The 21,544-nt window shown below is 33.0% G+C and overlaps 1 protein-coding gene across 1 annotated transcript in view; it reads right to left on the reverse strand.

Moving 5' to 3' along the window:
* Nucleotides 1-14,640, reverse strand: part of LOC114336779 (mitochondrial 2-oxoglutarate/malate carrier protein) — a 59,439-nt gene extending 44,799 nt beyond the window's left edge. Inside the window, exon 1 of the mRNA XM_050646858.1 lies at nt 14,352-14,640. Coding sequence (XP_050502815.1) covers nt 14,352-14,410 — 59 coding nt within the window. The 5' untranslated portion in view covers nt 14,411-14,640. The remainder of the gene's footprint in view (nt 1-14,351) is intronic.
* Between the last annotated feature and the right edge of the window lie 6,904 nt (nt 14,641-21,544).

A 21,544-nucleotide genomic window follows, 5' to 3' on the forward strand; every position in this document is an offset into this window, starting at 1 on the left:
TGGAATCTTAAGGTATATGTTCATGAAAGATTAAAGATTACATACATCGTACATGCATTTATTACATAGAGATACATCGGCAGTAATCTTGAAATCTTGTCATGGTATTATATTGTTTTTGTTTTTATGCTGATATTCACCAGTGTTGAGCTAGCCCCCCCCCCCCACTTGCAAAAATCAAAAAACAAATAGCCCTGATTTATGAGCTATTTATGAGCTTTCATATTCCGCAAACTAAAAATTTTGAGCTCGTTCCACTGAGCAGTAATTTAATACTTTAGTGGGGGGGGGGCTGAGTCAGCCCACTCCCCACTACTTAAAAATGGGAATATTGAATCGGTTTTTGCGGCAGAATTACTAGCTATTTATGAGCTCTTGAAATTATATAGTTTCGATTTTTGAGCTCATCCCTTTCACCCCCAAACAACCCTTTAATTGATTTAACTTAAGAGAAAAATGCTGAGAAAACTTAAAATATATCGTATTGCGGATATAATTCCTATAGCTTATATAATCTAAAAATAAACTATTAAATCACGTGCATTTCAATTATTGAGCTACAACCCCTTCGCAAGAAAACCACCCTATCTTCCCGGCTTAAGAGAAAGTTGTACTTAAAATGCATTATATTAATTATTTGGCGACTACATATCATTTAATAATTTATAAGCTTCCAAATTACGCGCATTTAGATCAGTAAATTGCAATTTATTTTGTATAGTGCAGTCACTGAAGGTAAAAATCAACGATTACCTTCAATTTCGGTGAACCTTCATCGATTTTCACGAAAATTGGTCAGTGGTTATAGGATACGTCAAGAAACAAAGGTGACATGGTACCACCTTGCGCTTTTACCCTGAGGGTGGATACCGCCCCTTCTCGGGGATGAAAATTATTTTATAAAAAATAACTGCACAAATCAATAAAAGAACAAATTAAAAGCAAAATTTATTATATAAAGTTATTAAAATAAGTCAATACTTTTTAAGTTATTAAAGATCAAAGATTTTAATTATTCGTGAAAAAAATGCATGTTTTGAAGCGGTTTTTCGTAAATCACTGAAAAACTGTAAGTTTTTACAAAAAAGTTAATAGTATTTTAATTCGTATAGCTTATATTCTAAGAATAAACTCTTAAATCACGCACCTTTCGATTATAGAGCTACAACCCCTTCGCAAGAAAACCATCCCATAGTCCCGGCTTAAGAGAGAGTTGTACTTAAAATAATTTAAATTAATTATTTGCCGACTACATATCGTTTAATAATTAATGATCTCGCAAAATATACGCATCTCAATTATTGAATTGCCATTTTCTTTCTATAGTGCAGTCACTGAAGGTAAAAATCAACTATGACCTTCGATTTCGGTAAATCTCCATTCATTTTCACGAATTGACAATAACAACTTGCGGTTTTAGTCTGGGGTATATGTCACCCCTTCTCGGGGGTGAAAATTACTGTATTAAAAATAACCCCACAAATCGAGAGAGGGACAAATTAATTCTAAGCAAAATTTGTTATATAATGTTATTAAAATAAATCAATAATTTTTGAGTTATTAAAGATCAAATATTTTAATTTTTGTGAAAGAAAATGCATGCTTTAAAGCGATTTTTCATAAGTAACTCAAAAACTGTAAGTTTTTACAAAAAAGTTTTCATCACTAAAATTGAACCTAATAAAAAATATAATAAATTGATTACTTGAAAAACCCTTTAAAGTAAATTATTGGTAATTAAATGTATATTTTTTTCTGCGACTGTTCAAATCTAAGGATTCAAGCTTAAATAACCGGAAAGAGATGCATTTTATAACACTTAGGTACTAAATACTTGTCAAAGTACTTAGAAATACCTATCAAAAATGAGCTCCAGAAAAAGTTGATAGCATCAAAATTTATACTTATAAAGTATATAGCTATAAAACTATAAAACATTTAATCTTTCAAATATAGATTATTTTAGATCATATTTAAAATAATAACTCCAACAATACACGATTGACGTAAAAAATGATAGATAACGAAATTTGAGTTTTTTTTATTAGCAAAGATTTTACTTGTCTTTTGATTTATGTATGAATCAAAATAACGAAGATAGAAACGTTTAAGCCTAAATTTTACTACGAGAACAATGTAACTGGAGCCCTTTAACCTATTATCCTAAAAAATAAAGTATTTAAAAGATTAAGCCGGTACTTTATGTCTCGGTTGACAGCCGGTTAGTTAACCGGAGTTTAATCGGGACCTCTTTAGGGTCTCTTGCGTTGTAATAAATGCAATTACAAGTAATATTATGATATATTATGAGTATTATTGTAAATAAAAATAATAATAAAACTTATAATTGCATTTATTACAACGCAAGAGACCCTAAAGAGGTCACGATTAAACCCTGGTGAACTAACCGGCTGTTAATCGAGACATAAAGTATCGGGCCTAAATGTAATACAGTTTTATAGCTCTTGAAATTACCTTTCAAATAGTTGGATGTGCCTGATATCACAAAAATTAACAGAATGATTAAAAAAAATTCATTTTTTTTGAAAAAATTTTTGGAGTATAAATTTTGATGCTATCAACTTTTTCTGGAGCTCATTTGATAGGTATTTCTAAGTACTTTGACAAGTATTTAGTAAGTGTTATAAGATGCATCTCTTTCCCGTTGTTTAAGCTTGAATCCTTAGATTTGAATAGTCGCAGAAAAAACTATACATTTAATTACCTATAACTTACTTTAAATTTACATTAAAGGGTTTTTCAAGTCAGCAATTTATTATATTTTTTATTAGCTTCAATTTTAGTAATGAAAACTTTTTTGTAAAAACTTACAGTTTTTAAGTTATTTATGAAAAATCGCTTTAAAGCATGCGTTTTCTTTCACAAAAATTAAAATATTTGATCTTTAATAACTCAAAAAGTATTGATTTATTTTAATAACATTATATAACAAATTTTGCTTAGAATTTGTCCCTCTCTTGATTTGTGGGGTTATTTTTAATAAAGTAATTTTCGCCCCCGAGAAGGGGTGACATATACCCTTGGCTAAGTTGTTATTGTTAATTTTCTTTCTTGACGTATCCTCTATCCGCTCACCAATTTTCGTGAAAATGAATGGAGATTTACCGAAATCGAAAGTCATAGTAGATTTTTACCTTCAGTGGCTGCACTATAGAAAGAAAATGGCAATTCAATAATTGAGATGCGTATATTTTGCGAGATCATTAATTATTAAACGATATCTAGTCGCCAAATAATTAATTTAAATTATTTTAAGTACAACTCTCTCTCTTAAGCCGGAAATATGGGATGGTTTTCTTGCGAAGGGGTCGTAGCTCAATAATCGAAAGGCGCGTGATTTAAGAGTTTATTCTTAGAATATAAGCTGTACGAATTAAACTACTATTGACTATTTTGTAAAAACTTACAGTTTTTCAGTGATTTACGAAAAACCGCTTCAAAACATGCATTTTTTCACGAATAATTAAAATTTTTGATGTTTAATAACTTAAAAAGTATTGACTTATTAATAACTTTATATAATAAATTTTGCTTATAATTTATTCTTTTATAGATTTGTGCAGTTATTTTTTATAAAATAATTTTCACCCCCGAGAAAGGGCGGTATCCACCATCAGGGTAAAGGCGCAAGGTGGTACCATGTCACCTTTGTTTCTTGAGGTATCCTCTAACCACTGACCAATTTTCGTGAAAATCGATGAAGGTTCACCGAAATTGAAGGTAATCGTTGATTTTTACCTTCAGTGACTGCACTATACAAAATAAATTGCAAGTTACTGATCTAAATGAGCGTAATTTGGGAGCTTATAAATTATTAAATGATATGTAGTCGCCAAATAATTAATTTAATTCATTTTAAGTACAACTTTCTCTTAAGCCGGGAAGATAGGGTGGTTTTCTTGCGAAGGGGTTGTAGCTCAATAATCGAAATGAACGTGATTTAATAGTTTATTTCTAGAGTATATAAGCTATAGGAATTATATCCGCAATACGATATATTTTAAGTTTTCTCAGCATTTTTCTCTTAAGTTAAATCAATTAAAGGGTTGTTTGGGGGTGAAGGGGTTGAGCTCAAAAATCGAAACTATATAATTTCAAGAGCTCATAAATAGCTCGTAATTCTACCGCAAAAACCGATTCAATATTCCTATTTTTAAGTAGTGAGGGGCTCAGCCCCCCCCCCCCACTAAAGTATTAAATTCCTGCTCAGTGGAACGAGCTCAAAATTTTTAGTTTGCGGAATATGAAAGCTCATAAATAGCTCATAAATCAGGGCTATTTGTTTTTTATTTTTGCAAGTGGGGGGGGGGCAGCTCAACACGGGTCTGATATTCTTATCCCACAGTACTGGGTTCAATTTTCATATGCAGTCTCCTGTTTGTCCTAGTCTATTTTTTATATTGACTTCTGACTTCTGTTGTTCCTTTGTTTGATATTATGAAACCTAATAATTACTTGTACATGTCTGTTAGTTTGATTTGTTTACCTCAGTCTATTTGCAGATGTTTGATTTCTGTATTCTCCTTTTAGCCCAGTAAATGAACGGGAAATACGGCGATACCGTGTAATTTTCAGTGGCAACTCCGAATTGCATGAAAATTTGAATTTAGGTTCTACTTACCCTCCAGTTCAAAGTTGAAATTGTGCCGTTGGTTGCTTTTACTTGGGGGGTGACAGTCACCCCTTCTCGGGGATAAAAAAATATAAGTTCAAGATAGGACCGGAAATGGATAAATTGACTGATTTTAAGCAAGTTTTGTTCTTTAGAGTTTGTTCTGTAAGTCAATACTTTTCAAGTTATTTGCGATTGAAAATGTGTATTTTCTGACAAAAAAAACTACGTTTTCAGACGATTTTTCGCAATTAACTCAAAAAGTAAATATTTGATTGAAAAAAATATCCTTAGCAAAAGTGTAGCTTATAAAAATCCGAAAAAAATGGTGTATCAGTAAAGTCTATCAATCGAGTAAAAACAAAGTTGTAGCTCATGAAAAATAAAATTCAGTGGATATAAAAAGCTGATTGAATAAAAATTAAGCACTTTTCGGAAAAAACCCATTCAAACTTTTTTAAAGTGTTTATAAAAGGCTTTATTTTAATTGTTTATAAAAGTTTCTAGCATTAAAAATAAGTGAGTTACGCTCAAAATAAAGTTGGCCCTCTTTTTTTTTGGTAAAAAATCTTGAAAATCTTCCCGTCTTTAGCTCCCCAAATGAAATTAATCGCTACGGCTTTAGAAGCAATTTACTTACTTATCTATTTTTTATATGATCTGTCAGTCTTATTGGTTTAAAGTGCTTATTTTTGAAAGGGTTATAGTTGAAAAAGCTTGAACGGGTCACTAATCACGAGTGTATGCAAATTTTGAACAGCCATATCTTAACCAATGTTTGTCTTACGGAAAAACAAAATAAAACTAGCATATTTATAATAGCAAAACCTACATTTTTTTACTCTTTAAGATTTTTCTTATCACTAATACTTTTTAAACTATTTTGAAAAAAGGAAATTTTTCAAAAATTTTTTGAAATTTCTTTTTGCTATAAAACCAATTTTTTTTAAAAATAAGCACTTTAAACCAATCAAACTTATAGATATAATGGTGCTAAATAGAGGGAGGTTTTCACGATTTTTTTACCAAAAAAAGGGGCCAACTTTTTTTCAGTATAACTCGTTTATTTTTGATGCTTGAAACTTTTGTAAAAAACAAATATAAAGCTTTTTTTTCGATACTTTAAAAATATTAATCAGCTTTTCCCGAAAAATTGCTTAATTTTTCGGTGATTTTACGCTGAATTATTCGATTTGGAATTAGACGAATAAAAACGTATTTTTCATGAGCTACAACTTTGCTTTTACTCAATTTATAGCTTAGATTAACGAAACTATAAAAGATTTATAGGCCTTAGTGATACACCATCTTTTCCGTTTTTTATAAGCTACACTTTTGCTAAGAATATTTTTTTCGATAAAATATTTACTTTTTGAGTTAATTGCAAAAACGGTCTGAAAACGTAGTTTTTTTGTCGCAAAGTCAACATTTTCAATCGCGAATAACACAAAAAGTATTGACTTACGTAAAAACTTTATAGAACGAAAGTTGCTTATAATCTGTCAATTTATCCATTTCCGGGCATATTTTAAACACGCGTTTTTCACCGCCCGAGAAGGGGTGACTGTCACCCCCCAAGTAAAAGCAACCAACCAATTCAACTTTGAAGTGGAGGGTCAGTAGAACCTAAATCCAAATTTTCATGCAATTTGGAGTTGCCCCTGAAAATTACACTCCAAATCGGTCATTTATTAGGTATTCAGTATTTTTTATTCAGCTATTTGTTAGGTATAGTATTTTTACTACAAAAGCGATATTACGTAGGTCAAAATTTTTGACGTAAGAGAACAGTCAAAACATTAGAATGTGACTTTTCCTTATTGCCATGTTTATGAAAAGTCACATTCTAATGTTTTGACAGTTCTCTTACGTCAAAAATTTTGACCTACGTAATATCGCTTTTGTAGTAAAAATACTATATTTAGTTTTTTTAGGTTCATTCCCATCCCATTCTTTTTCTATTCCTGTTGCCAGTTTTCTCATCATAAAACTGAGGTCATCTTTACTCATAAAACTTAGGTCACAACTGACCTTTAAAGGCAAAATAGAGGGCTGTAGAAGTGTAGGAAGAAAACAAGTTTCTTGGTTAAAAAACATTTGTGAATGGACTCATATATCAAATGCAGGATAATTATTATTCCATGTTGCAGAAGATAGAGAAGCATTCACAGTAGTGATTGCCAACATCAGATAATTCTGATGTGGCACGGGAAGAAGAAGAAACAATCAATTGATTTTCTTAATATCACTGTCCCTGCCCAGATAGTGTAAAGTAACACGTGGTCGGGTTCTTCGGTTAACTTTGGAGGAGAGGTTATAATGAAACAACTTGTATCTATAGTGTCTGGATTCAGAATGGTTTTATTTCCGCTACCTTATACTTGTCGCTGTCACGTCACTCTTACAATGTTACCAACTTGAGTGCGTTCCGAACACTACCTATTTACATACATCACATCCCCCTCTTTTTATAATGACAAAATAAACATAACTTTATTTAACAAATCTTTAAATAAACATTTATAAATTTCCACAATTGTTTCATACATCCTTTACCCCCTTTATTTTATAATAAAATTACTTATAAATCTAGTCTATCGGTTTTTTTAACAATTCGACCTGAAGAGGTTTGTGGAGGTAAATTTATTGGAGAGTGACAATCAGAATGATTATCAGAGACACTTTCAAAATTTTGGGACTCACTAGTTTCAGATTCGTTATCTGTATGTTCATCAACCTTCTCAATTATTCCATTTTTCTCCATTTCAGCTAATTCAAGTTTTAGTTTCGCCTTTAACTGTAGTTTAATCGTTCTTGAAGGATGCGCAGTTTCATTTAGCACGATTCTGTATGGCTCATCCAAGCAGCCTATTCCTGAAAAAACTTCCTTAAATATTTCTTTCACATCAGAGTAATCATTTTTAAATGTAACTTCCCTAGAACCCAAAACATTTTCAATTTTTTCTATAGTATTAATTATTTTTAATATATTTAAAGCTTTACATGTAGGAAGACCTAATACCGTTGGTGAATTAATTTCTACCACATAAAACATTATGTTCTGCATGTTATCTTTATATTTGCATTCTAAATTACACTTTCCAATGACCCTAAGTGTTTCATTCGAAAATGTTGTTAACCTGCAGTTTTTTTTCTGTAGTTCAACATTAACTTCTAGAGAATTAACCTTATTTATTGATATTACGTTTGCCATTGCCCCTGTATCTAATCTACAGCTTAATTTATGCTTGTTAACTTTAAAATTTATCATGAAATCATCACCCTGCTATTTTCAGTATTTACCAAGCCTATAAACAAATCATCTGATTCTGAACCATTTACATCTACATATTTAATTTGTTTTTGAAAACATACTTTTGCATAATGCCCTATTTTATTACATAAATTACACTTAGCTTTATATGCATTGCAGGGTTGGCCTCTATGCTGCATTCCACATCTACTGCACCCTGAAGTGCTTCCAGATTTAACATTGAACTGGCTGTCTTGGGACTTCGAATTAGTTGGATTTACTCTTCTGTCTTCCCACTGGGCTCTATTTACATATTTCTTATTGAAGTTTCTTTTCTTTATGTAGTTTACCTCCTCTGACTTCATTTTTTCAGACAGGATTTTCGAACTTTCTATACTTTTACACAAATTGAATGCTTTTTCCAAGCTCATCTCATCTACTTCTAACAGTATCTGTCTGATTGTTGCATCTGCTACCCCACAAGTTATGCAAGTCTTAATCAGACTGTCCTCCAAATTCTCTAGCTCACAATTTTTTGCCTTGTTTATAATATCTGTTATAAATTTGTCTACTGACTCACCTTCTTCCTGTTTTCTGGTAAACAGGCAATACCTTGCATTTTGAGACATTGCTTTTTGGTTTGAAGTGTGCTTCAAATTTTTTTATTAACAGTTCTAACTTGTCTTTTTCTTCTGTTGAGAACTTGAACGTGTTATATATTTTGAACCCTCGTCCCCTATTAACTGTAGTAGTTGTGCACATTGGGTTATTTCAGGTTTCTTTGTTAATTCTGTGGCTTGTAAATAGTTTTTGAATCTTTGTATGAAGAATTTTCAGTTTTCGTACAAGTTACCTGACATTTGCATCCAGTTTATTGCTGCCTTGAATTCCACTGCACTTCTTATATGTTTTTCTTAACGTATTCGGTTTGGCTTTTGGTTTTCGGCACCATGTAAAGTAACACGTGGTGGGGTTCTTTGGTTAACTTTGGAGGAGAGGTTATAATGAAACAACTTGTATCTATCGTGTCTGGATTCAGAATGGTTTTATTTCCGCTACCTTATACTTGTCGCTGTCACGTCACTCTTACAATGTTACCAACTTGGGTGCGTTTCGAACACTAGGTAAGTAAGTTACGTAAGTTAGTTACTTAACTAGTGAAGTTAAGTAACTTCAATTTTAGGGATGAAATAGTCTGCTACAAATAAAAGTTGCTACAAATATAATGATATCTTTGAATGGCGAAATGATTGTGAAAAGTGAGAATTTTAAATACCTAGGATGGTTATTATAGAGTAATGGGGAAATAGATGAAGATACATGCAAGAGAATTGGGGTTGGACGAATGAAATGGAAGGATGCGAGTGGAGTGTTGTGTAGGGCTTCCAATCCCGGAATACCGATATCTCGGTATTGCGGGATCCCGCGTCATTTTCCAATCCCGCGTGATGCGGGATTACACGCGCGGGATCCGCGGGATTTGCAGAGCTGAAAAAAAGCGTACATTCAACCTCTCGCCAGCGTTATTTCCCGGTGACTTTTGTGAGTTTTAATGCTTTAGTAAATCTAAAAAATATCTTGAAGCCGGTAAAACTTGCTGTCGAACTCCTTTGCCGTCAAGATGCCAATCTCATTACTGCTGAAGCTACGCTCAAATTTATGATCAACAAACTGGACCATCTGGAGGTGAGATGAAACCAAACTGGAGATCACTCAACATTAGCTTCAGAATTAGCTTTATCTTTCAGTCATCAAGTTCATCAAGTAAGAAATGTCAATGTAGAGGTTCCGTAATCAGGTTCCGATCTTGATCTTACATTGCAACAGGAGTTAAAGTTCATGTACTTTGTCCGTTACCATATCGAGCTAATACACTTGAGTCCATTATACAAAGAAATGACTCTCTATGAATCTGGGGGGTCAATGGGAAAATATATTACATTTACATAGAGAGCCTTAAAAGGAATAAAGCCGACAAGTGTGGAATCCGAAAAGGCATTTTCTGCTGCTGGTTAGTATTTTCTGCTGCTGGTTAGTAGCCTATAATATACGCAGTAGTTTGGCAGACGAACTGTGGCGACAGTTTGGATTATGTTCTGTTTCCTTCGCAAACATTTTCAATTGAAAGCTTTAGTAACCTACAGCTAAGTAATATAGCAACTAAGTAAGTAAACTATGTCAATTTTCAGTTGAAAATGTGTTTTTTGGTTAATTTTTAAAACTTGGTGTATTTTTTAAAGAAGATAGATTTTTTGTTATTTCAGTATGTATTTGTTACTGTTTTTTGTGAAAACTGAAAAATAAACAGAGTAATTTGATTGATCTCATACTAATAGTAATATGTACTTAATTATTAATTATTCATTGCTTTATTTCAGGGTTGGCAAAAACCAAGGTTTTTTCGAAAATACCAAAAAAACAGGTTTTTTGGTTTAAACCAGGTTTATTTGGTTTAAACCAGGTTTTTTTGATACAAAGTATAATAAGTCTAAAAACTTTAAAAATGAATAAATTATTTTATAAAATTAACTAATAAATAATGAAAAAAATGATTAAGACAACTTTTATTTTTATTTACACACATACAAAAAATTAATATAACAAAAAAAACATCATCAAACGTTATAATATTCAAAATAACTAAGTTCAAAAGTAAATAAATAGAAATTATTTATCTTAATTTTCTTCATTTGCGGCAGCTGTAGTAAAAACTTCAAATAAAAACACCAGTTTGGAGGCTCAGTAAAAAAAATAAAAATAAAAAAACCAGATTTAAACTAACTGGTTTTTTTAAGAAAAAACCAGTTGGTTTAAACCTTGGTTTAAACCAAGGTTTTAAGCATGTTGGTTTAAACCTGCCAACCCTGCTTTATTTGTCTTATATAAATATGACTATTTTCAATATGCAGGATCACGCAAATAACAAGATCCAGCGGGTTTGAAAATTGGGAGTCCCGCAAATACTGAGATTGAACTCAGGCTGCGGGATTGGAAGCCCTAGTGTTGTGTGACAGAAGAATTCCAATAAATCTGAAGGGAAAACTTTATAAAACAGCCATAAGACCAGGCATGTACGGAACTGAATGTTCGGCAGTTAAAAAGAAAGAGGAACAACAAATGTTGTGGCAGAAATGGGAATGCTTAGATGCATGAGTGGAGTACCAAAAAAAGGATAAAATTAGGAATGAGTATATTAGGAATAATGTAGGAGTAGCACCAATTAATAGGTGAAGATGGTTTGATCATGTTCAACACCAAGATGTCCAATCACACCAAGATTGATGTTGATAGGACCCAAGATATAAACTTATGGAGAAATGCAATTAGGGAACCGCATAGGAATAATGGCAAATAGAATGGTGAGTTAATAAATGAGAATATCTATAAAAATATAAAAACACACTTAATTTTTAGTTCTAAGTCTAGCATTTGTCTCATAAATACATTTTCATTTAACTTTTTGTATCAATGAATAACTGAATTTAACTTTTTGTATCGATAAAACGATGAAAACTCGAGTATTTGGGTCACCTGATGAGAGGTCATAAATACGCATTACTTCAAAATATAATGCAAGGAAAAATAAAAGGAAAACGGAATCCAGGCCGTAGAAGAATGTCGTGGATGCGGAATTTGAGAGAGTGGTTTGGCTGCACCACTAATGAACTTTTTAGGTCAGCTGTAAACAAAGTCAGGGTAGCCTTGATGATTTCCAATCTCCGATAGGAGTGGCACAAGAAGAAGAAGATCAATGAAAAGCAATAAAATTTTCAATATGATACACCCTGTTTCTAAAAAAACCTTTAACATAAAAAATAGCTCATACACCATACCATACACAATATCAATGAAAAGCAATAAAATTTTCAATATGATACACCCTGTTTCTAAAAAAACCTTCAACATAAAAAATAGCTCATACACCATACCATAATCAGTGCCGGATTAACCACTAGGCAAAGTAGGCAGTTGCCTAGGGGCCTCGGCCCCAGAGGGGCCCTCGTAGGGCCCAAAACGAAAAAATAATAATTAGAATTAAATAAAAACTATAAATCATATACATGTTGAAAAATTCAAATATGGCGCAATACCATAAACTTGGTTTCACACGGAAATCCACAGCTAGTGAAGCTTCAACCAATGAAAATGCATGTGATGAAATAGAAATAGCTGAGGGAAACATAGCTTCCGTAACTGAAGAAGATGAAAAAACATACAATGACTGTTATATTCCAGTTCAAAAAAAGAACCAGAAACCGAAACTAAGTTATAAATTAAAGTTAAAGGTAAATTGGGCCCAGAATTCAGAAACAACATAGGATTATGGAATACCATAACTGAAGAAATATGGAAATTTTGGATTGGGAAAGGTTCTTCAGAATGATAAAATCTTGATGGAAGTTTCTCAGCATCAAAAAAATTTTGAGGGCATTACAAGATTTTTTACGCAATCTATAGTTTTTCGAAAATATATATCAGTGTAACAAAAATTAAAAGAGGTTGGCTAACATACTCTTCCTCAAATGGAAATGTGTACTGCTCTCCATGTAAACTTTTTGGCGACCATTTGACGAACACTCATCGACAGGCAGCGCCTTTATGGTCGAATTGACAGCTCTTTGGAAATTGAATTTAATCAAGAACAAGATTACTGGATTCAAGCTCTGAAAAGAGTAGTATCTGTGGTTAAGTTTCTATCTTCTCGTTGATTAGCGTTTAGAAGTGATACAAACATCCGTCGTTCACAAAATAATGGGAACTACTTAGGCATCTTAGAGCTACTTGCAGAATATGATCCTCTTTAAGCTCTTATTTAGCTAAGTATTTCAATAACGGTACTGGAAAGCCTATTTACTTATCTCCAAAGATCTGGGAAGAAATAATAAGATGTAATGGGAAAACATGTTTTGAATACAATTGTTAAGGAAATTAAGGAAACCAAATACTACTCCTTAAGTGTCGATTCAACTTCAGATTTGTCTCATATTGACCCGTTGACCATTTATTAAGATATGTAAATCCAACTGATGGTAAAGTGTATGAGGGTTTTCTCACAAACATACCCATAAGTAGCGATACTGGAGAAAATCTTTATTTTGCTGTTTTAATCGTTTAAAACGACTGTTGCATTGATGTAAACGACATGAGGGGACAATCATTCAACAAACATGTCAGTCAAATATAATGGTATCCAGGCTCAGAGAGAGAGACATACTTTATTGATACAATGTACCAAAAGGCCATCGACCAAAGTCTTTCAGCCATCCAGTCTCATTTATCTAAGATTAACAAAATTGCAATTTACATTCCTTTTGCCGCACACTCGCTTAAAATAATTTAGTTGGAGTAAGTGCTGCTGAAAGTTGTGTTGGAGTAATATCGTATTTTGGGTTTGTTTAGTCCGTGTAAAACTTTTTTTCAGCCTCTACCCACCGTTAAAAAGTTATGATCAAATGCTTAAATGAAACTTCACTAAAAGCACAAGCAGCAATAAGGCGGGGTGACATTACTAGTGAATAACGAACGTGGCGTATCTATACAAATGTACTACTCGAGTTTGAAAATAGATAATAAAATATCTAACAATAGCACAGACAAAATACATAAGTGTGAGCTACGTTCGTTATTTACTAGTAATGTCAACCCGCCTTTAGATGGAGTGCAAAGGCTGACGTAACAAGAGCATTGTCTAAAGGTTACAACATCTTTAAATCTGCTGTGCATTCTCTTGCTGAAAACACTAATCAAAAGGAAGAAATAGTTCAATAGACTAAGTGTTTGTTGAAATAAATATCAAAAAAGAGTAATGAATGAGTTTTGGCATTTTGGAATTTTGGGCAACATTTTAGAACTCATCAACGCTGTCAGTAAATCATTACAGAGAAAAGAGACTGCACTTAAAACTGGATGATGGAGGGGTTAACCGAGGTGGTTTTGGAGGGAGAAGGCATAGAGGCCTTAAGGGGCCGCATAGGTTGGGTTGTCTAGGGGCCTCAGGATTCTTAATCCGGGACTAACCATAATACATAAACTAAAATTATATTAAGAATTATATCCTGTAATTTTTATAGTTTTATTAATTATTAGATAAATATTAGTGATACATTCAATAACATATTCGATATCAAATCATAGTAAATCAATCGAAATCTATGATTTAAAATTTAAGTAATTGGTAATCATGTGGTGTGGTTTAAATGGTGCAAACAACATTCCAAGTTTTCAATTTTACTTTAGCCTTCAAAAATCGAATTGCATAAGTATTTTGAAATAAATATTTGTTAAGTGGGAAACAATTCAAATCGCTAGAATAAAAAATACAATTTAAAAGTAAAAGTTGCAGTAAAAGTAAAAGTAAAAAGGGAAAATATTCAATACAAAAATTAAGTACCTCAAATAATGTATGAAATGTTGATTGATTTAGTAATTAAAAGGTGGAATGAATTAGATATAATTGAAACTTACCCTGCAGAAGCTCCAAACACGAATTTTAAAACATTAGGGATAGTCTTTTGCTCAGACATTTTTCACTTGAATATTTGAATTTTTCCTAAACTTCGGGAGATACAAGGAAGTCACGACACGACGCGACAGAGGCAGAGGTGAAAAAGGTCACCGGAGAGGAATTTTTAAGTCTCTGTATACTGATATATCAGTATTTATAATTTTATCATTTGCCAAGCATAAAGCATAAGTTCAAACGCGAAACAACTTTTTGAACTAATTTTAATCTGTCAGTAGTGTCAGTGTCACTAGTGTCCATGTGTCAGTGACATCGGTTGTAATTGACAAAAATTATGTCATACATCAGTACCGGACTAAGTACCAATGTAAAAAATATTCGCCGTGAGTTTCGCAGGTTAGTCAAGGAAATGAAACTGAAAAAATGGCAAAACCTCGCAATTTTTTCGTCCAGCATCGATTTGTACAAAAATTTGGGATTAGGTTCATTTCACCCTCTAGTTCATTTTCTATAATGAGTCGTTGTACGCTTTTGGTTTTTTAATGGTGAAAACTACCCCTAATTGTAAAAAATTATAAAATAACATTTTAAACTTTAATATTGTCAACATTTGGTTCTTATTAGTTACATAATGATTGTTTTATTTTTTATATATAATATTATAATATTTCAAGCCTTACAACCACCCTTGTTGGAGCTATACTTAAAAAATTGACTTATCCTAAAAGAATAATTTCGGCTTGCATCGATTTACATAAAAATTTGGGATTAGGATCATCTCACCCTGTACATCATATTCTATATCGTGCTCAAGGGCGTTGATTATTTTTAGGGGTGTAAACTACCCCTTATTGTCAAAAATTATATAAAAACATTGTAAACTTTAATATGGGTAAAATTTGGTTTTGATTGGTTAAATAATGATTGTTTTATGCTAATGGATATTTTTTTTGTTTTATGGCATAGACTTGGGTGTCAATTAGCCAGTCACAACTTTTTGTTTTCTATTCATACATAAAGAAGGCAATGAGGTCCTTAGAGTTCCATAGCAAACTCTTCCACAGCTCTCTACTCAGTTCAAAAGCTGCAGCTGGCCGCTATGGACTGTCCAAGTTGCTCACCACATTTTTCCATTACACATCTTCTTCTTCTTCTTTTTTCATATGTACATAATATATCAAATTATCAGGATTAAAAGTTTAGAGGTTAATTTTAGTTTCACAGATAAATTTCATTAAACAATCATATATATATTTTTGCTATTCAGAGACAATAGATGGGATACATTGAAAGGTGGAAAAACATTACATTTTATTAAATCTTCGATTAAATTATAGGTGTATGGAATGTATTTTGTGCACTCAAAGAAAGTGTGATTCAAATCACCCACCTTCTGACATTCAGTACAAAGATTTGAATCAAAAACTTTAATTCTTGATAGATGTAGAGGGAAACAAGCATGTCCAAACTTCATTCTAATTAATGTTGTTATATATCTTCGAGGTACTACATAATTTTTAAACCAATATATATTTGGAACAGAAGGTTGAATCAGTTGAGATTTGGATTGTTTACAAAGATCTCGCCATGATTGACTCCACTGATTTTTAACTCGATGCTTAATAGTGTTAACTAAATCAGATATGCAAAACTTACGATTATTTGAAGTACCATACTCAATAGCTTTCTTAGCCAAACTATCAACATATTCATTATGCGTGAGTCCTATATGAGCCTTAACCCATAAACAGTTCACTCTTCTTTTATTTTTATGAATTTCAAAAAAGATTTTCTTAATTAGTAGGACATAAATATTTGAATTGTTATTAGGAGAATCTATAGTTTGAATAGCAAGAAGAACAGAGAGTGAATCGGAAATAATTGTTGTAGATATATCTTCTGATTCTTTAAAATATTGCAGGGCCTCATAAATTGCTATGCCTTCAGCACTGAAGATAGAAAAATCATGGCCTAACAAACATTTTTTCTGTTTTAGTAGCAGGTATGTAACAACTAACGTCTTAGATGCATCTGTATATATATTTACAGAGTCTGGCCAATTCTCTAAGAATGTTCTTAAGATATTAGAGCTAATATCACTGTTTTCATGGTAACTTGGTTTTACTAATTTAACTGTATTTTTACTAATTTAATAATTTACTAATTTGGTTTTACTAATTTAACTGCTAAAGGATATAATATCATAATATTTCAACCCTTAAAAACCAACCTTAATAATATTACAATTTTTATAAGTAGTAGATAATTTAATAGATCTATACAGAAAAAAGTAGAATTAAAGAATTACAAAAACATTTATTTACACAAAAATACGAATTTACAAATATGTACAAATACAAATACAAATAGTTTTTTAGTCATCTTCCAGTATACGAACCGGTTCTGTGGTATAATATACATTAAAAATGCTATATAAACATAGCTCCTTCATTCTTGGCGATAAAAAGTTTTTTCAAAAATGATTTTATAGTATTTAAAGTATTTATTTTTATAGTATCAAAAATGATTTTATAGTATTTTTGAAGAGCTAAGACTATGTAAATTAAATTCCATAAGATCCCTTAGTTTTTAATTTAAACAGCTATATCTCGCTAACTATGCACTGTAATGAAAATCTATGCACAAAGAAATTTTAGTTATTAAAAAAGCTACACTTTGGTAGTATGTATATCATTTTTTTCGTATCTTCAGTATTTTCGGAGATATTTTGAAAAAAAAGGTAAAAAATACGAAATTGCAAAAAATCTATTTTTTTTTAAACTCTTGGATGTATTTATAATGCAAATATAAAAGGATTTACAGAAATGTGAAGACTAATTTTTAATTAGAAGGGTAGTTAGGGGGTTGTTTTCACTTATTTTTTTGTAGATAAAAGCAGGTACCGACCATTTTTTGATCATAAGTCGCTCAATTTTTATGCTAGAAACTTTTTATTTTTTTTTTCTGAAAGTTATAATTGTATGCTTGAAACAAAACTATCTAAGTTTTTCTCGAAAAATGCAAAGATTTCCCGTTATTTGGCTTTGAATATTTCAAATTATGCATTTGACGAAAAAAGCTAACCTTTAACATGCCGTATCTCGGTTCGTGTTAGTCGTAAAAATATAGAAAAAGAATTTGGATTGTGTTACTAAAAATACAATTTTGATATCTACAGTTTTTTTGATTAAATACACAATTTTCGAATTATTCTCAAAAAAACCCTCAAAAAAGGTGGATTTTTTCGTCGAAAAATTGTTACTTTCAACCACGAATAACTCGAAAAATATTAGTTTTACGAAGAAAATGTAAAAAACATTTTTTTCTTAGAATTTCGTTTTACATCGATTTACATGGTTAAAATGTAATTAAAAATTCCCACCCCCGAGATGGGGTGGCAACCACCCTCAAGGTTTTAGCGTACAGCGGCATGATATAGAACATGATCCTTGTACTATTCCCTACCTTCTGTAAAAATTTCAAGTAACTACATGCTGGACGAAAAAATTGCCAGCCAAAATGCTTCATTTGCTGGCCTAGTAGTGCTCTTTCGCGGTTTGAAACTTGTACTTTTCTTTGAAACTACCAAAAAAATCAGATCTTAAGTTCAAATTTGATATTAACATAGAAAGAATAAATTACGCCAAAAGCCAGTATCCATCAAGGATATTAAAAGATTACGACATCGACGTAGTCGTCATTGTGGAAACCCACTTTGTAACAGAACATGAACCGAAAATGAGAAAAATGCCAGCAGGGTACGAATTGCTTGGTGCTACCACAGCCACCTTTACTTAAGTAAAGGTGGCTATGGTGCTACCTATAATTAAACATAAGCCACAGCACAGCACAAACATAACAATGAACATAGAAAACGCGTCTCTTGTTACTACCTCATTTGAGAACGACATAAAAACCGTTGTTTTTTTACAAAAATCGGTAGAATCACCATCACTAACGTCTATAAACTTCCAGGTAAGCAATAAAAGCAGAGAGAATGACATAAATGCGGATCAGGGCCGTCTCAACCCGGGGGTGCAAGGGTGCGAGGCACCCGGGCGCCAAGTCTAAGGGGCGCAAGCCGAACACTTGCTAGGCTCAAACTTTCGCAGATAGAAGGTAGAAATAGCACTGATAATCTTTTTAAGCATGATAATAAACTGCATGACGCCAAATCGCAATGAAGAACGCTCCTCCTCCAAATTAAAATGAATAAAGAAGTATGTACATTGCTTCAAGGGAGATTAAATAGTTTGTCGCTAATGTCGATAGAATGTGATAGGCTCGAAAAGATAGATTTTGACGATGTGATTAACGATTTTGCTCAACTCAAATCTAGAAGGGTGTCTCTTCAATCAGCATAGATAGGTACTCATAAGGACTAACCGTGGATGCTAAGTACTTTGTGTGTATTATATTATTTTAATTATCTATTCATAATACATAAATATAGTTCTGCAAGCAAACTAAGAGAATCATTAATATTCAGCTCAGTGGGGTACTATTGATGGAAATGTGCATATAAATAAACAAGGGACCATTACATAAACAGGTAGATCCCTTGTTGATAGAATTTCACACCTTGAAGAATAGCATCCCGCTGAGCTGAATATTAATGACTCTCTTATATTATAGTTCTGCTAAGCGGGGTACTATTTTCCGAGTTGTGAAATCATGTAAACAAGGGATCATTTTATAAAACAGGTAGATCGTAGATCCCTTGCTTATAGAATGTCACAACTCAGACAATAGCACCCCGCTCAGCGGAATATTAATGACTCTCTTCTATCTGTCCTTTTTCTATTATAACAAGATACTGCTTTATTATAAGCCAGGGGACCCATTTTCCTACTGTGTCCAATGCCTCTAATAGGTGAAAGACGGCCCTGAATGGACTGAGGATGGGCATTTATATTTCATTTTTGATACTATACTAGGGTCTGGATAGTTCAGGTAGTAGATGTCTGACTTCCACGCAGGTAGGCCGGGCTTCGATTCCCAGCACCAACGAGAACATCTAGACATTTTTAAAACGTCCATAGGCCCCAGGTCGACTCAGCATGAATAAAATGAGTACCTTGGGTAAAACCAGGGGTAATAATAGGCGGTTGAAGCGTAGCACGCATACTGGCCCTGTTACCTTCCTTGTATACTGTAGGGCCTAGAGATAGCTGACTACCCTGCTATAATCCCAAAGCCGCGTAGGCGGTATAAAACGGGAGACTATTATTATTTTTGATACTAAAAACACAGGATACTAATTATATTTGAACGAAGAATCCTGAGAGGAATATTCGGTGGTATCTGTGAAATTGGTGTTTGGAGGAGGAGGTATGACTACTAGGTATACCACAGGTAAATACGTAGTATCTCTTATAAGAATAGGAAGACTAAGATGGGCAGGACATCTAGCAAGATCACAGCAGAACAACTCTCGTAGAAAAATCCTTATGTCACAACCTGTGGGAAGTAGAAATAGGGGTAGACCAAAACTCAGATGGAAGAATAGTGTAGATGAGGATGGGAGAAAAATAGGCGCACCAAACTGGCAACGGTTGGTAATGGATAGGACTGGCTGGCGTAATAGACTTAGAAGGTCGAGGCTCTTTCATAGGGCTATAGCCCATTGATGATGAAAGACACAGGCACATTTAAATCAGCCCTTTTAAAGAACTATGCCTGTTTTCCGGGGCTGTGATAAGTACAGCCTATGTGCGTATATGTTGCACAGATATGGTAAGCTATCATCATCGTCATGCAGCTGCGGCAAGGTCAAATCCAAATAAATAATGATTATTCAGTTGTAGGGGAAATGTGTAGGGGAAATAAATTGTATGAAGCCACGCATGAATTCTACATCCCCGATAAATTAAAGATTGGTTAAGGCTGCAATGCGTAAAGTTGGCAAAGTCGAAATACAGGGCGAACAATCACATGCGTTTGAAACGCATGTTGGGCTGCGACAGGGAGATGCGCTGGCGTGTCTCCTTTTCAACATAGCTGTGGAAAAGGCGGTCAGAGATGCCCGAACAGACAACAGAGGAAATATTTTTAATAAATCATCCCAAATTTTGGCATATGCAAATGATGTGGACCTAGTTGCCCGCACAACACGTAAGTTAGAAGAAATGTTTACCATCTTTTCAAATGTCTCAGAAAATAGGGGCCTGTAAGTAAATGAGGAGAAAACTAAGATCATGGGATCAACACACAACAATAGAGCCAGAAACATTGGTCATCAATTCACGGTTGATAATTCTACCTTTAAAGTGGTGGACAAATTCACATACAAGGTTTGTTCCAACACAACGAAAAACCGTCATGTAACGGTCACGTTACTATAAAATAATACGTTCCGTGTGTTCTGTGTCCGTATATCGTGCATCGTGCTTTCCATGGGTTATTTTGTTTACTGCGCAGGACGGTGATCGTTTCATGACGGTTTTTCGTTGTGTTGGAACAAACCTTTAGACTCCCTGATTACCAAGGAGAACGGCATGATGGAAGAAATGAAACGAAGGGTAATCCTAGTAAACAAATACTATTTTGGATTGAATAGACATACAAGAAGCAGAAACTTAAGCCAAAAAACAAAAATATCCATATACAAAACCTTATACAACCAGTGTTGACATATGGATCGGAGACATGAACCTACTCCAAGGCAGATGAAAACCTGCGTATATTTGAACGAAGGATCCCGAGAGGAATAATCGGTGGCATCGGTGAAAATGGTGTTTGGAGGAGGAGATACAACTATGAGGTATACCACAGATATAAACATATATTTGGTGGTAAAGACCTTTTATAAGAATATGATGACTAAGACAGGCAGAACATCTAGCAAGATCACAACAGAGCCACCCTCCTAGAAGAATCCTTATGTCACAACCTGTGGTAAGTAGAAATAGAGGTAGGCCAAAACTACCAACAGTTCACATTGGATAGAACTGACTGGCGTAGTAGACTTGGGAAAGTCGAGGCTCTTTTATAGGGCTGAAGCACCATTAATGATGGTGATGATGAGGGGAAATGTGCCATACAAATTATGATATGCCAATCTTTATCTCAATCACTTTGGGATCAAAAATAGCAGATACAACATTACTAATACTGTGCAAAATTCTATTAAAAAGAGCTAGTACAACTCTGTTAAAAACGTATGTTGGTTAAATCAATTTTGGGACACTAGACT

This window comes from Diabrotica virgifera, chromosome 3, assembly GCF_917563875.1.
Source record: "Diabrotica virgifera virgifera chromosome 3, PGI_DIABVI_V3a".
NCBI lineage: Eukaryota > Metazoa > Arthropoda > Insecta > Coleoptera > Chrysomelidae > Diabrotica > Diabrotica virgifera.